This window comes from Phoenix dactylifera, unplaced genomic scaffold (assembly GCF_009389715.1).
Source record: "Phoenix dactylifera cultivar Barhee BC4 unplaced genomic scaffold, palm_55x_up_171113_PBpolish2nd_filt_p 000316F, whole genome shotgun sequence".
In the NCBI taxonomy this organism is placed as follows: domain Eukaryota; kingdom Viridiplantae; phylum Streptophyta; class Magnoliopsida; order Arecales; family Arecaceae; genus Phoenix; species Phoenix dactylifera.
The window spans coordinates 59,287-75,516 of record NW_024067786.1 but is presented as its reverse complement, the minus strand read 5'-3'; the positions used below and the strand labels follow the sequence as shown (position 1 = coordinate 75,516).

Sequence of the window (16,230 nt, the reverse complement as noted above, 5' to 3'; positions counted from 1 at the left end):
CAATGATGAATAATGCCAAATAACACTTTATTAATTTGTCAATTCATTTACACAATTCAATTATCAACATACTGACGATTGACATTTAGGATACAATTTCCAACACTCTCTCTGAGGATTTTCTGCTCAAAGCATCAGCCACTACATTTGCTTTCCCTGGATGGTAACTGATAGTCAGGTCATAATCCTTCAGAAGCTCTAGCCACCTTCTTTGCCTCAAATTCAACTCCTTCTGTGTGAAGATATATTTCAAACTCTTATGGTCTGTAAAACCTCACAGTGTTCTCCATACAAGTAATGCCTCCATATCTTCAGAGCAAAAACTACCGCTGCCAACTCCAAATCATATGTAGGGTAATTCTGTTCATATGACTTTAACTATCTAGAGGCATATGCTATCACCTTCCCATTCTGCATCAGAACACACTCAAGTCTTTTACGAGATGCATCATTATAGATAGTGAAGCCTTCTATTCCAGATGGAATAGCTAGCACTGGGGCTGTCACCAGACGCTTTTTCAGCTCTTGAAAACTCTGTTCACAGTCATCTGTCCATTCAAACTTTACTTGCTTCTAAGTCAAGCGACTTAGAGGCATGGCAATACGGAAGAATCCCTCAACAAATCTTCTGTAATATCCAGCCAATCCTAAGAAGCTATGCACTTCAGTTACATTGGTAGGTCTACGCCATCCAACTACTGCCTCCACTTTCATTGGATCAACAGAGACACCTTTCTTGGAGATTACATGCCCAAGAAAAGAAATACTATCCAACCAGAACTCACACTTTGATAGCTTAGCATACAGCTTCTTTTCTCTAAGAATTTGCAATACTACCCTTAGATGTTCTTCATGTTCCTGTGAGCTCTTTGAATACACCAAAATATCATCAATGAACACTACTACAAACTGATCCAGATAAGGTTTAAATATCCGATTCATAAGATCCATGAAGGCAGCCGGTGCATTTGTCAAACCAAAAGGCATGACCAAAAATTCATAATGCCCGTATCTGGTCCTGAAAACTGTCTTGGGTACATCCTCTGCCTTTATTTTCAATTGGTGATAGCCAGAACGAAAATCAATCTTCGAGAAAACCTGAGCCCCTTGCAGCTGATCAAACAAGTCATCAATTCTTGGTAGTGGGTATTTATTCTGTACTGTCACCCTGTTTAATTCTCGGTAGTCTATACAGAGTCGGAGGCTACCATTTTTCTTTTTCACAAATAATACAGGAGCGCCCCAAGGAGAAACACTAGGCCTGATAAAATCCTTATCCAGTAACTCCTGTAATTGTTCCTTCAGCTCTTTCAGTTCAGCTGGAGCCATTCTATATGGAGCTTTTGAAATTAGACCAGTGCCAGGAATCAAGTCAATGGAGAACTCAATCTCCCTATCAAGGGGTAATTCTGGCAATTCATCTGGAAATTCTGTCACCACAGGGATATCCTCCAACTTGGGCTCCTCTTTCTGTATGTTTAACACAGCAGCTAAGAATCCTTCACAACCTTTTGGAAGAAGCTTCTTATCCTGTAGAGCAGAGATTAACTTCATTTGATGAGGTGACTTGCTACCCACCAAACCAAACACTGGCTGACTAGGGATCTGAAACTTGATCGTTTTCTCAAAACAATCAACAGTAGCATGGTATGCTGCCAACCAGTCCATACCAAGGATCAAATCAAAATTATTCATCTCTAAGACCAGCAAGTCTGCATTCATTTCCCTGTCCTCAATGCCCAAAATACAGTTCTTGCAAACTGATTTAACTAATATAACATCTCCGCTTGGCATTGAGACACAGAGATCAAATTCTAATGGCACAGGTGATATTTCAGTATTCTTTTTAACAAAATTGGCCGATATGAATGAGTGGGTAGCACCAGAGTCAAATAAAACATTCACATCATAAGGCAATAACCTAATCATTCCTGTAAACATAGTAACAAGGCACCTAATCACAATCTTTAACCATACATGCACAAACATATATAACCTAACAAAATTTATGACATGCCAAACAAGAGAGAGTATTAGGGATGGATTTATTACCTGTCACCACTAAATTAGAAGCCTTGGCATCCTGCTCTGTGAGTGTATAGACCTGCCCCTGGGTCCTAGGCCTCTGCTGCCCTCCCTCTTGCTGTTGTCCTTCCTGAGGTGCTCGATTTATAGGAACTCCTTGAGAGGACTGTGGTGCCTGCCGCCTCTACGGTTCTTTCCCATTAGGACACACAATAGCCTATGCCCTTCTTGTCCACAAGAAAAACATGTCCCTCCAACCCAAGTGCAATCTCGCTTGAGATGAGGTCCTCCACATCTGTAGCATCTAATGGCACCTCGGGCTTGACCTCTGTCTCTGGTGACAACTTGATTCGGTCTTTGATCCTTCGACTTGAAGGGTCTACTATTTTGGCTCGGAGAATCAGTGGGTTGAAACCTTTTCTTCATATTCTTTTCTCTGGCAGCTTGAGCATTGTCAAGCCCTTTTTCTATCACCAGGGCTTTGTTAACCATATCTTTATAACTAGACAGTTCAAAAGCAGCGACTTGTTGTTGAATCCGTCCCCTGAGTCCATTTTCAAATTTTCTTGCTCGGTCACTATCCTCTGATATCAAGGTCGGAGCATATCGGGACATCTCTTCAAACTTTGCTGCATACTGGGCAACTGTCATATCACCCTGCTCCAGTCGGTCAAACTCCCTATATTTCTGGAATCGGATACCCTGAGGAAAATACTTCTCATGAAAAACCTTTTTAAATTCTTCCCAAATGAAGGGGGCATCATCCGGACCAAGCTTCCCTTTCTCCATCTCCCACCAATTAGCTGCCTCACCCTGTAACATAAAGGTGGCAAAAAAGACTTTCTCCTCATCAGGGCACCTCAGAGCTTGAAAGACTTTCTCTATTTGTTTCAGCCAGCTCTCAGCCTCCATCGGGTCAGCCGTACCTTTAAATGCTGGGGGTGCATATCTCTGAAATTCCAACAGACTGACTCGATGCTCCGGCTGAGCTGTAGTGCCTTGAAACTGTTGCTGTTGTTGCTGCTGTTGTTGATACATTGCTTGCTGCTGCTGAACTATTGCTGCAAGAATTGTTGCTGTACCTCTACCATCCTCATCATGTCTGCCCTGGCAGCAGCTTGCTGTTGCACCATCATTTGCATCAATTGTGAAGCACTTATCGTCTTCTCAAGCTGAATACTTGGTCCTTCGGATGTCCCAATCTCCAGAGCTCCCATCTCTGGAGTACTGTTAGTAGGGTCAATAGTGTGCTCCTGCTGTGGCACACCCCAAGTCGGCGTGGATGAGGTACCTTCTTGCTGTCCAGAGGGTGCCCAAGCCGTGGAGCCGTCCGCAAATCGGGTTGGCCTTCTGGCACGCCCCCGACCACGCCCTCGCGCCATATCAACCTACACAATTTTTCTAGCATCAAGATTATCAGATTGAGACAATTTTGCATCCTTAATATGCTAATCACACCATTTTAATATCTTACGTGTTTAGTGATTTTTTCCACTCAGGCTTACTCGAGCCTAAACCCTAGGATTCCTAAACCTTAAGCTCTGATACCAAATCTATCACGCCCCAAACCCATCACTCGGGTCGACCACGTGACACGGCCACATAATCCCTAAAGTAAAACCCTAGAGATCATGTAAGGCCTAAAAGGGTACAATATTCCCAAAAATGCCAAAATCAAAGATTAATGTAATTCAATCAAATCCAACTAAAATGTATTGATTTATTACATAATTTCAAATGTTCATAAGCAAAAGATAAATTAACTTCTATCTATCTAGCAGTTAGACTCCATACTGATATCATTTCTCGTCCTACCCGATTGACTCTACAAATCCAGTGCCTTTGAAAAAGAAAGTAAGAGTAGTATGAGCTTTTTCAGCCCAGTAAGAATTCCAATAGCCACACACAGTAATAATAAATATAATCAAAGCATCAAATAAATATCATTTCATCATTTCAAAGGCTCAACAAACAACAAGTATATATATAACCATTTCATATACATAATTTCTTTTTCACATTATGTATCCATTCACGTATTACTCTGATTCCCAAGTTTTAAAAATTTATCACTTCTAGCTTTGGACTAACCAAGATCATGTCCCAGTCCAAGACTGCACAAATCCCACGCATAAGCTCGTGGCAGCTATCCCACGCGTAAGCCCGTGGAGGCTATCCTACGTATAAGCCCGTGGAGGCTATCCCACGCATCAGCTCGTGGCAGCTATCCTACGCATAAGCTCGTAGAGGCTATCTCATGACAAGGTTAGTCCAACCCACTTTACATGTCTAGTTTTACATGTTTAATCACATTTCCATCACATCACATATTTTCATAAATTCTCAAAGAATATGTTATTTCTTCCCAAATGAATTTATTTCAATATTTTCATAATAAACAAAATGCACGCCTCATAGGTATCGTATCAACTCATAAAACAATAACAACATAATTATAAAATAAATCTAATGATAAATCAAATATATGCATAGAGGTGCTCAGATGCAAGAATTCTTACTGGAATTTGTAGACTGACTCAAATACGGATTCGAATCACAACCTATGAGCTGGGATGCTGAATCCCCTGATCAAAACCTCCTGGCTCCGCTGACTCTTCTCCTACAACATCAATTATAAATCACAAACTAAATTATTTAATATTTAAATATTCTAAACTATAATTCACATCTGCTATGGGGTCCATCACCAAGTCCCCAAATATCCCAATCCCTCCAAATCTCGGGACAGTCGGGGTAGCCCGACCCCCCACCTGGTACCACCGGCCTATGTCGTCACCAGCCATGGCCGCCTCCATGCCGGCGATGGTGGCCGGTCTCCGTGAAAAGACCAAAAGAAGGGAAGATCCCTCTCTCTTCATGGTTGGGAGTACACCTCCCCTCCATTTTCTTTGGTCCAAGGGCAGCAGCCATGGTGGCTGTGCCCTTTTCTTCCATCTGACAGCATCTCGGCCACCACTGGCCGAACCATCGCCGGCCGCCTCTGCTGCAGTCGCCGGCGATGGTGGCCGGCCAAAAGAAAGAGAGAAGAGGAGATCCCTCTTCTTCTTCTTCCCCCCAAGAACCGAAAGGGTCCCCCCCCTTTTCCTCCATCATCAACCGAAGACCCACTGATGGTGGCTCGGCCTTCATCCGACGGCAGCCCTAGTGGCCCAGATCTCACCGTCGTCGCTGGCCGGCGGCCAACCGACGAGAGGGAGGGAAGGAGAAGATGGTATCCCAAGGAAGAAAACCTCGGATCCACCACTCCCATCTTCAATTAATCATAGATATCCCTTGCAAATCCAACACAAAATCCCGTTCAACACAAATGCCATGGATCTCGGCCAACCCGGCGGCCGGCGGCGGCGGCAAGATCCGAAAAAGAGAAGCCGAAATAGGGGTACCCTGTTTCGGACTCTTCTCCGGCGATCTCACCGGCCAAATCCCAACCGACGTAGCCCTAAACCTAGCAAATGAATTGCAAGGGACGGAACCACACTTACATCAGCCGATGGGGTGCTCCGGCGACCCTTCCGGCGAGGAATCGGTGGAGAAATCCGCGAGTAAACCCACGGATCAACGCGCACGGCTCCAAGATCTCTTCACCCGATTTATGGGGATCTTCACAGAAGGAAAGGGGTTCCTCCGCGGCCAGCCGGATCTCGGCGCTCGGTCTCCTCTCCGGCGAACCAACTCACGCCGCCGCCCCCTTGCACCCTCTCTTCCACCATCGTGCCTAGGGCACGATTGTAAAAAGGGGGATGGGCCCGGTCTTTTCGGGGCGGCCCGTCAACCCTTTCCTTTTTTTTTTTTTTTCTTTCTGGGTCTCACATTTTTCTTAGGAATTGTGCATGGTATTTGGATCTCACTATAAGATACTTAATAAAGGCCAGATCATGATTGCCAGTTAGCTTTTAGTTATCACTATCAGCATGGCAAAATGAATTTGATCCCCATCTTCACCCAAGAAAATTGAGATACCCTTTTCAATTTGATTTGTCCTAATCTGTATGTTTATCTTTGAAATATAATCGCTCATGATTAAAATAACTCAGATCAAAGACTCTGCAATAAAAGGTCTCTTGCAGGTGGATTTTGTTAGATTTTTATTAAATAATAATTAAAAGTTTTCATACTTAAAACATATATATTATGTATATATGTTAAGAAGGGAGTGTGGTGTGGATGGTTGGTGTGCCCGCTTGAGGTGCTTGAGGTAGGTGGTTCGAATCTCTGTTCCCTCTTTTTTTAAATCTCTCATATGGAGGATTTATTTACGTGAAGGCTCGGTTCTGTGCCTGTGCTCGTCCGACCCGACGGTCTTTGCGCTCGAGCCTGTGCTCGTCCGAGGTTACTTGCGCCTCACAGGCCCTGCTCGTCCAAGGTTCCTTGTGCCTGTGCGACCAGAGGTTCTTTGCGCATGTGCCCTGCTCGTCCGAGTTTCCTTGCGCTCATGCCTCTGCTCGTCGGCCCTGCTCGTCCGAGGTTCCTTGTGCCTGTGCTCGTCCGAGGTGCCGAGGCTGAGGTCGGACCACAGGTGCAATGAGCCCAGAGGAGCCGAGGTCGGACAACAGGTGCGATGAGCCAAGAGGCGCATGAGTCGTGCTTCGCACCCTTAGCACGAGGAGCCACGTCGCTTCCTCGATAGCACCTCTTCGCAACCGACCTCGCATCCGCTGGCCATACTCCCAGTGTTTTTTCAAACTTTCTTACCGGTTTTGACCGTTGGATCGGTTTTGGGTCGCGTCTGTCCCGAAGAATTCTATAAATAGACCTCTTCGGATTAGACAATATATAGAATTGAAAACAGAGAACTTCTATTCTTCCTGTTTGCTGTTTTTCTTTCAATCAACGGGCTTGCTGCATACTGATTCTGGGTTCGAAGGCTTCTTTGATCCGTGCAAATCATTGAGGCAGAAGGAACAGTGCGAGAGGCTGTTGTATCTCAGGAGTAGAACGCCATCTAAGCCTAGTGCACTGTAAGGCGGCGAAATCTACTTCAAGAAAAGTGACCAACATACCACGCCTCAGCATCTCGGGTTCCATTTTTCCACTTTCTCTATTTATTTTCTCTAAGCCTATTTCTGCCTATTATTTATTGAAGTAGAGTATTATAGATTTAAAATTTTCTGGGACAGTATATTCCCAACATTCTTGAAGTAGAATTCTTCATACATATAATAAGCTAGTACTTAGAGTTACTCCAATGGCCAATGCAAGTGACCCGGTTCCTCCTGAAAAATTTAATGGAAATAACTTTAAGCGTTGGAGACAGAAGATGGAAATCTTCTTAACCACACTTGGATTATTTTCCATAATCTTTGACTCTCCTCCAAATGAGGAAGAGAATGAACCAGCTAGAACTTGTAATTTGGAGGAATTTAAGAAAAAAGACTACCTGTGTAGGGGAAGGATTCTGTCCTATCTTACTGATCCCCTTTTTGATGTCTACTGCACTTTTAAAACCTCCAAGGAGATTTGGGATGATCTTAATAAGAAATATGGTATCCAAGATGCCGGAATGGACAAGTATGCTGCTAGTCAATTCCTGTCTTATAAGATGGTTGACACCAAGCCCGTAGTTGATCAAGCCCACGAGTTAACAGTAATTTATCATGAATTAGGCTTAAGGGGAATGGGTATAACTGAGAGCCTTCAAGTTGCTTGTACCATTGACAAGCTCCCACCTTCTTGGAAAGACTTTGGGTTATCCCTGAAACATAAAACCGAGGATATGACAATGAAAACTCTATTGTCTGCCATTAGGATCCAAGAACAACACCTTGAGAAAGATAATGAGCAACTCATGAATCCTGAGCTTCTAACCAAGGTGAACTTTGTAGAAGGCCAGAATAAGACCCATAAGTTCAAGAACTCCAAATTTGAAAAGGGTGGACCTAGAAACAAAAGAAAACTTATGAAGCCAAAATACCATATCAATAAGAATGATCGGAAGCCGATTTGCTACAATTGTGGGAAACTCGGTCATATGGCTCGAGTATGCCGGATGAAGAAGAAGAAGTATCAGAACTATGAACATGCGCCTTCTCAACCTGCAAATCCACAAACCAACATGGTGCTATCCAGTACTGGTCCTACTAGTACTGATGATCGGTATGTAACTTTAAGTCCAGAATTAAATTTGGCAATTTGCTCTACCGATTGGTTAGTGGATACAGGTGCGAATGTTCATATGTGTACTGATCATACCCTTTTTACTACTTATCAGGTCCGGAGCGGCCTAACAGTAACTATGGGGAACTCCACCTCGGCACGAGTGCTTGGAACTGGAAAAGTACTTTTAAGGCTTACGTCTGGAAATGTGCTCACACTATTTAATGTGTACCATGTGCCCGATGGAAGGAGGAATCTGATCAGTGGATCTCTTCTAAATAGGAGTGGTTATTCTTTGTTATTTCAATCTAAGAAAGTGATTATAACAAAGAATGGAACATTTGTAGGCAAAGGCTATGAGTGTGATGGCTTGTATGTAATAAATAATGTATCTTTGGATTTTCCTTCTGATAACAATAATAAAATTGTGCTTTCAATATGTTCTTCATCTCTTTGGCATGCTAGATTAGGACATGTGAATAATAATACTATTAAAAGAATGATTAGCTCTGGTTTATTACCTAATGTTTCATTAAATGAAAAGGAAAGGTGCCAAATTTGTGTTCAATCTAAACAACCTAGAAAACCATTTAAAATAATAAATAAAAATTCAACTTTATTAGAATTAATACATTCAGATGTATGTGATCTAAATGGAACTTTGACTAAAGGGGGTAGAAGGTATTTCATTACCTTCATAGATGATTATTCTAAGTATTGTCAAGTTTATTTAATGAAATCTAAAGATGAAGCATTTGAGATGTTTAAGACTTATAAATCTTTAGTAGAAAATCAATTTGACAAGAGAATAAAGATTCTCAGGTCAGACAGAGGAGGAGAATACACCTCTAATGACTTGAATAAATTCTGTAGAGTTAATGGAATTCTACATGAAGTTACACCTCCCTATTCACCTCAGTCTAATGGAGTGGCTGAAAGGAAAAATAGGACTCTGCAAGATATGGTAAGATCTTTGCTTGCCAACTCAGGTTTACCTGAGGTTTGGTGGGGGGAAGCAATGCTTACTGCATGTTTCCTGCTTAATAGGGTTCTATTTAAAGGTTCTAATAAATCTCCTTATGAACTTTGGAAAGGAAGAAAACCTAACCTAAACTTTGTAAAAGTTTGGGGTTGTTTGGCTAAGGTTAATATTCCTTTAATCAAGAAAAGAAAATTAGGACCTAATACTTTTGATGCTGTGTTTCTTGGTTATTCTCTTAATAGTGTTACTTATAGGTTCTTAGTCATTAGTTCTGATATTAATGGCATAGAAAAGAATGCTATAATTGAATCTAAAGATGCTTCTTTCTTTGAAGACATTTTTCCATTTAAGGATAAAATAGAAAAGCATGTAATAGATAGATCTAATGATGCATCTTGTAGTTCGCCATCTAATTCTCTAATTATTCCTAATAATGAAAATGAAAATGAACTTAATGATATTAATGAACTTGGTAAAGGGAAAAGAATTAGGGAAAAGAAAGATTTTGGATCTGATTTCTATACTTTTATGGTTGAAGATGATCCTAAAACTTATAAAGATGCTATGAACTCATTAGATTCTATGTTTTAGAAGGAAGCTATTAATAGTGAAATGAATTCACTTATGACTAATAAAACATGGTTTTTAACTGACTTACCACATGGTAGTAAGGCTATAGGTTGTAAATGGATATTTAAGAAGAAATTAAGACCTGATGGTTCTATTGAAAAATATAAAGCAAGATTAGTTGCTAAGGGCTTTTCTCAGAAAGAGGGTATTGACTACTTTGATACATATTCTCCTGTAACTAGGATAACCACAATTCGTACTTTAATTGCACTGGCTTCAATCCATAATTTGATAATTCATCAAATGGATGTCAAGACTGCCTTTCTTCATGGTGATTTAGAGGAAGAGATCTATATGGATCAGCCAGAGGGATTTGTGGCTCAAGGACAGAAAAGAAAAGTTTGTAGGTTAGTCAAATCCCTCTATGGTTTAAAACAAGCTCCTAAGCAATGGCATAGGAAATTTGATAAAATAATTGTTTCTTATGGCTTTAAAGCAAATGAATCAGATAAGTGCTTATATTCAAAGTTAGAAAATGATTCATGTATTATCTTGTGTTTATATGTTGATGATATTTTAATTTTTGGTACTGATATGAATATGGTGACTGATATCAAAACTTTCTTGTCTAATAATTTTGATATGAAAGATTTAGGTCAGGCAGAGGTAATTCTTGGTAACAGGATTACCAGAATACCTGATGGTATAATCTTTGATCAATCACAATATATTGAGAAAATATTGAAGAAATTTGATAAGTACAACTGTAAACCAGTGAGTACACCTTATGAGCATGGTTTGAACTTGAAGTGCAATAAAGGTGATCCAGTGGCCCAAGAGAAATATGCTCAAATTATTGGGACACTGATGTATGTTGCAAATACAAGTAGACCTGACATTTCTTATGCTATAGGAAAGCTCAGTAGGTTTAATAGTTGCCCTAGTCTTAGTCACTGGGAAGCACTGGATAGAGTACTTAGATACTTGAGAGGTACCATGTATTATGGTTTACATTACTCAAGATTTCCCACTGTACTTGAAGGATACAGTGATGCTAGTTGGATCACTGATTCAGTGAATCGAAAAGGAACTAGTGGATACATATTCATGTTGGGTGGTGCAGCTGTTGCTTGGAGATCATCCAAACAAACTGTGATCACAAGATCCACTATGGAGGCTGAGATTGTAGCCTTAGATTCTGCAAGTCAAGAAGCAGAATGGTTTAAGAATCTTATGTCTGAAATACCTATTATGGAAAAGCCTATACCTGCTATCTCTCTGTTATGTGATAATGAAGCTGCAATTAATACTTGTAGAAATACTGAGTATAACAAGAGAAACAGAAGACACATTAGTGTGAGACATAAGACTATTAGATACCTAATTAAAAATGGTATCATAACTTTGGAATTTGTTGGATCTAAAGATAACCTAGCAGATCCTTTAACTAAAGGACTGGCTAGAAGCAAAGTCATAGAAACATCAAAGGGGATGGGACTGAAACCCATAAGGAATCATTGACAATGGCAACCCAACCTTTTCTGACTGGAGATCCCAAGACGAAAGGTTCAACGGGAAAAACAAGTTGTTTAATGATTAGTTAGCACTATAATAAAATGACTTTATGTCATTTGGTCTCTCCCTGTGATGTGAGTGCTAAATACAGCAGAGGTATACGGAAGAGTTTAAAACTCTGAATGAGTCCGAGACTATGGCAAGGTGCTGTGCTGCGAGCACCCTTAGAGGACTCACCTATGTGAGTGTGACTGTGTGGCCGCAGTCTATGGGGATAAGGGTTTAACCCCTAGAGCACTCATGAAACTGAGATATTGGTGCATAAGGCCAGAAAAAGCACCACCTATAATGAACCCAGTATTTGCATTTGTCATGGGTGAAGTATATAGAAATCTGAACCAAAGGATTTGGTTCAAAGCTTTTTAGCTACCACTATACCTTTCAGATGAAAATATACTTTCACTAGGTAAAGGTTCAAAGCCGCAAGCTACCTTTATTGAAGTCGTGACATAAACAAGCCCAGTTTGACTATTTTTTATTTTATATAGTTTTTGAAAACATTTTAATCAGGTGGGGGAATGTTAGATTTTTATTAAATAATAATTAAAAGTTTTCATACTTAAAACATATATATTATGTATATATGTTAAGAAGGGAGTGTGGTGTGGATGGTTGGTGTGCCCGCTTGAGGTGCTTGAGGTAGGTGGTTCGAATCTCTGTTCCCTTCTTTTTTAAATCTCTCATATGGAGGATTTATTTACGTGAAGGCTCGGTTCTGTGCCTGTGCTCGTCCGACCCGACGGTCTTTGCGCTCGAGCCTGTGCTCGTCCGAGGTTACTTGCGCCTCACAGGCCCTGCTCGTCCAAGGTTCCTTGTGCCTGTGCGACCAGAGGTTCTTTGCGCATGTGCCCTGCTCGTCCGAGTTTCCTTGCGCTCGTGCCTCTGCTCGTCGGCCCTGCTCGTCCGAGGTTCCTTGTGCCTGTGCTCGTCCGAGGTGCCGAGGCTGAGGTCGGACCACAGGTGCAATGAGCCCAGAGAAGCCGAGGTCGGACAACAGGTGCGATGAGCCAAGAGGCGCATGAGTCGTGCTTCGCACCCTTAGCACGAGGAGCCACGTCGCTTCCTCGATAGCACCTCTTCGCAACCGACCTCGCATCCGCTGGCCATACTCCCAGTGTTTTTTCAAACTTTCTTACCGGTTTTGACCGTTGGATCGGTTTTGGGTCGCGTCTGTCCCGAAGAAGTCTATAAATAGACCTCTTCGGATTAGACAATATATAGAATTGAAAACAGAGAACTTCTATTCTTCCTGTTTGCTGTTTTTCTTTCAATCAACGAGCTTGCTGCATACTGATTCTGGGTTCGAAGGCTTCTTTGATCCGTGCAAATCATTGAGGCAGAAGGAACAGTGCGAGAGGCTGTTGTATCTCAGGAGTAGAACGCCATCTAAGCCTAGTGCACTGTAAGGCGGCGAAATCTACTTCAAGGAAAGTGACCAACATACCATGCCTCAGCATCTCGGGTTCCATTTTTCCACTTTCTCTATTTATTTTCTCTAAGCCTATTTCTGCCTATTATTTATTGAAGTAGAGTATTATAGATTTAAAATTTTCTGGGACAGTATATTCCCAACAGATTTGACCAAATCATTGCTTCAAACTATGTCATTCCAAAAGGTGGGGCATATTGGCATTTTGTCCTACTGGAGATTCTACTCTGGTGTGTTGCTGTATTCTTACATATGACAGGCATATATATTTAAATGTTGCTCGCACAAATCATGTACATATTTCACTAGCTCATTTCTAAATGACATTCATCCAGTTAACGGGCCCCAAATATTCTCTACTGAAACATCGCTCGAGGATTGGTACTATGAACTGCCCACTTTTTACGCTTACTCTCATTATTATTGAGATATATCATGAAAGTTTGTGTGTGTAGATTATCCTGACAAAGCTTCACACTCTATATTCTTAAGGTTGGCATGCATCCATGGCATCTTTGTGGCATAAGCTCGTTTCTTGGTTTACAAATTTTACAGAATGATGGGCTGCTTGAGGTGGGAAAGGTGCAGAAAAAGCTCAAAAAACAGGTACAAACCTTCATCCCTTTCAGGGAAAGGTTCTCATTTCAGTCTTGCAATTCAAAAGCAAATGTTCAAAGAATCAAAGCCAAGGCCCCAGTAAAGCGTCTCAGCTCCATGTCTTCTTCCATCACCCATTTGTTGTGGGCCCACCACATCAAGCACTGAATCTTTTGTGAGCCTACCAATAGGCAAGGAATGATCCCAAGTCACAGCATGCAAGATAGTGGAAGGCAAACATTCTCAGATTCCTCCCACTTTTTCATCTTCTAGAAAGATATATCCCTGCTGGCCGGTGCACTTTCTTATCTTCCGAGATATCTAAAGAATACTCAACCTTCGCAATTGAAGTCATGATAAAAAGATCCTGCTTTCGGTCATCACTGTTTGTCTTCTTACGGCCGCCCAAATGATCGGATTCCTCCACCTTTAGCTGCCTCTATAAGAACAACCAGACACCGGTGGCTGGCTCCGCATCATCAGGCTAAAGAGACTCCAGCTGTTCCTCCCCCTCCTGCCACATAAGCTCGCCATTGAAGCATGAACGATGCCATCGAGGCCTCGAATGCCAACCAGAGTCATTCGACAGCAGCAGGTACGTGGGCTGCTGAAGGAGTGCAAAACAGCACGAGTGCGGCGTATTCCTACTCCCGAGTGGTGGCGCAAAGAGCTTTGTATGGATCGAACAGGCGACGAGTTGGTTGTAGAAAGGTTAGAGGCAGAGATGCCAAGTCAGTACCAAGTAGGTTAAGCAAGGAATCAGATGTAGATAACACTACAAATTAGCTCCAGTGATTCATGATGTCTCGTTAGAGTAGCAGTGGGCTATGGATAGATGTTCTTCTAAAATGATGTGATGTAAGTTATGTAGTTCTAATGATTTAAATATTAATTTAATCAAATAGTTCTTACAATAATTTCAAAGTAACATGTGCTGACATAAATCAAATAATCTAGCTAATCTAACTAAAATGCCAATAATTGAATAAAATCTCAGAAATCTAGCGTGCTCCCCAATGTCGTGTGATCATGCCTCTAGATCTGAAAAATAGACAAAATAAGATAATGAGCTACATTAGCCCAATAAGCAACATAATACCCCACAGTAGGGTCAAAGCACACCAGATAATTAATCAAAGCACAAAACAATGACTAGAAATAAATCACAAATAATATTTTTTTTCTTTTGAAATTTACTAAGCATTTTAATAAAAACTCTTATACCAGAATTCCAACATAAATAGGCTATGGCCACATAATCTAGTAGCATGGATCGCACCAAAGTGTTCAAAACCATTATTGTTAACTACCAGTGGCAACGGTGTCAAAAAACTACTATTCTAATCACCGGTGGCAATAGTTTCCAAAAATCACTATTCTAATCACTGGTGGCGCGGTGTCGAAACCAGTTCCTCATAGAGTACAAGTTGACAAGGCCAACGAATAATCTCTATTGGTGGGGTCAGATTATAGCCATACTGAGAATATGTATACAAATTTTTTTTTCATAATTTGCCTAATCACAATTTTCAGATTTCATAACATATAACATAATTTTAAATAATTATTAACATGCCTAATCCATCTTACTAAGTACAAAATATATCTAAAAACTTAATCAACTAATAATTATTTTACCAATTAATTTAGAAAATATACTTTGAAGTATTAAGTTACTTATTTCTTCTGACTTTAAAACTTTAGGTAGGCGGATCAGGTTCACTTGTTAAATATAATTAAATTATTTGTTAATTTCAAAGCTAAGCAAAATTAAAAAAATACTATTTGACATGGCCCCTAATTGATGAATAGCCCCAAGGTGAATATGGCCGAACTCAGCTCACAATGAGCACGACCTAATTGGTGCCCAATGGGCTCGGCCTAAGAGGTTTAGAGTGGCTGAACTAGGCCAAGTTTGGCTCAGTACGGCCCACGATTGGCCTCTTCAACCCGTTAAACTCAGAAACAGGGGAAGAAGAAAAAATGGAAAGGTGGGAAGGAAGAGGGAAGCCGGCGGGGTGGCCGGCCTGGGTGGCCAGAGGCCGTCGTCCGGTCGACGGCCAGCCGGCCGCAGTGACGGTCGGCAGCCGCTGTGGTGGCCGGCGCGGAGGAAAAACCGAGATCGTTCTCGGTTTGGCCCGAAATAGGAGAAAGGGAAACATTTCCCATAAGCTTCGACCGGAGGAACAAGGGAAGGGGCTTACCGGTGCATCGGCGGAGGCGGCGGGTCTCATCCGAGGAGCGCTAGGTTCGGTGGATAGCGGCGGCGACGGCAAGAGAGCTCCGAACAAGAAGTAGATCTCGGAACAGGGCTCGAAAGCGGAGGGAATCAAAGAAAACTAGGGACCCGGGGTGGCTGGACTTGACTGAGGTGGCCCGCGCGGCCACCGGAGGAGGAAGAGGGAGGGGAGAAAGGAGAGGAGAGCGAGGAGAGGAGAGCTTGGTGTTCTCAGAGGGCTGAGGATGAGGAGTTTTATAGGCCTCTCTCGAGTGGATAGGCTCGCGGGCGGTTGCGCCGCCCGCGAGGATCGTGGCAACTGCGCCACGGAACGGCTGGCGGCCGTTCTAACTCCCCGGCATGGTCGGGGAGTTCAATTGCCGCGGAGTGGCCACGATACCGCGGCAGCTTCGCTCCCAGGAAGAAGGAACAGGGGTTTTCCCTGTTCCGGTTCCTTGGGCCTGGGCTGAAGGCGGCTGGACTGCCGCATATGTCCCTCTAGAAAATAACTTGAGACACATTTTTCATTTTTCTCATGATGCTGGAAAATTAAATGCTGCGTGCAAGGAACAACATTTGATATGATTGCTTGGTCTTAACTTGAAATTTCTTGGCATCTTCATCTGGCCGCCACTTTATTGAGGCTATGTGCTGCTGGATATATCTTTCTGAATCTACTTTTGCTGACTTAGTTTTTATACACCTATTGATCTCTGTGTA

General features: G+C 42.0%; 3 protein-coding genes and 1 long non-coding RNA gene across 4 annotated transcripts in view; 3 read left to right on the top strand and 1 right to left on the bottom strand.

Annotated features, from left to right (window-relative positions):
* LOC103718162 (putative disease resistance protein RGA4) overlaps positions 1 to 13,334 on the top strand; it is a 26,802-nt gene extending 13,468 nt beyond the window's left edge. The window contains exon 5 of the mRNA XM_039118171.1: positions 13,251 to 13,334. The gene's annotated coding sequence lies outside the window, so the exon portion shown is untranslated. The remainder of the gene's footprint in view (positions 1 to 13,250) is intronic.
* Positions 1 to 16,230, top strand: part of LOC103718163 — a 40,992-nt gene that overhangs the window by 24,507 nt on the left and 255 nt on the right. The gene's annotated exons all lie outside the window — the stretch shown is intronic.
* Positions 7,085 to 8,316, top strand: LOC120105588. The gene is made up of 2 exons (XM_039118173.1): positions 7,085 to 8,139; positions 8,255 to 8,316. Exons 1-2 carry the CDS (start codon positions 7,232 to 7,234, stop codon positions 8,268 to 8,270), a joined length of 924 nt encoding a protein of 307 aa, XP_038974101.1. The 5' UTR covers positions 7,085 to 7,231; the 3' UTR covers positions 8,271 to 8,316.
* LOC113461280 lies at positions 13,198 to 16,230 on the bottom strand. Its single transcript, XR_003383439.2, has 2 exons — positions 15,497 to 16,230; positions 13,198 to 14,333 (listed from the first exon to the last, which is right to left on the bottom strand). It is a non-coding gene; the product is annotated as an uncharacterized LOC113461280 (long non-coding RNA).

What these genes read in the sequence shown, in the direction of transcription:
- LOC120105588 (XM_039118173.1), top strand. Translation starts at nt 7,232, where the DNA reads ATGGCCAATGCAAGTGACCCGGTTCCTCCTGAAAAATTTAATGGAAAT.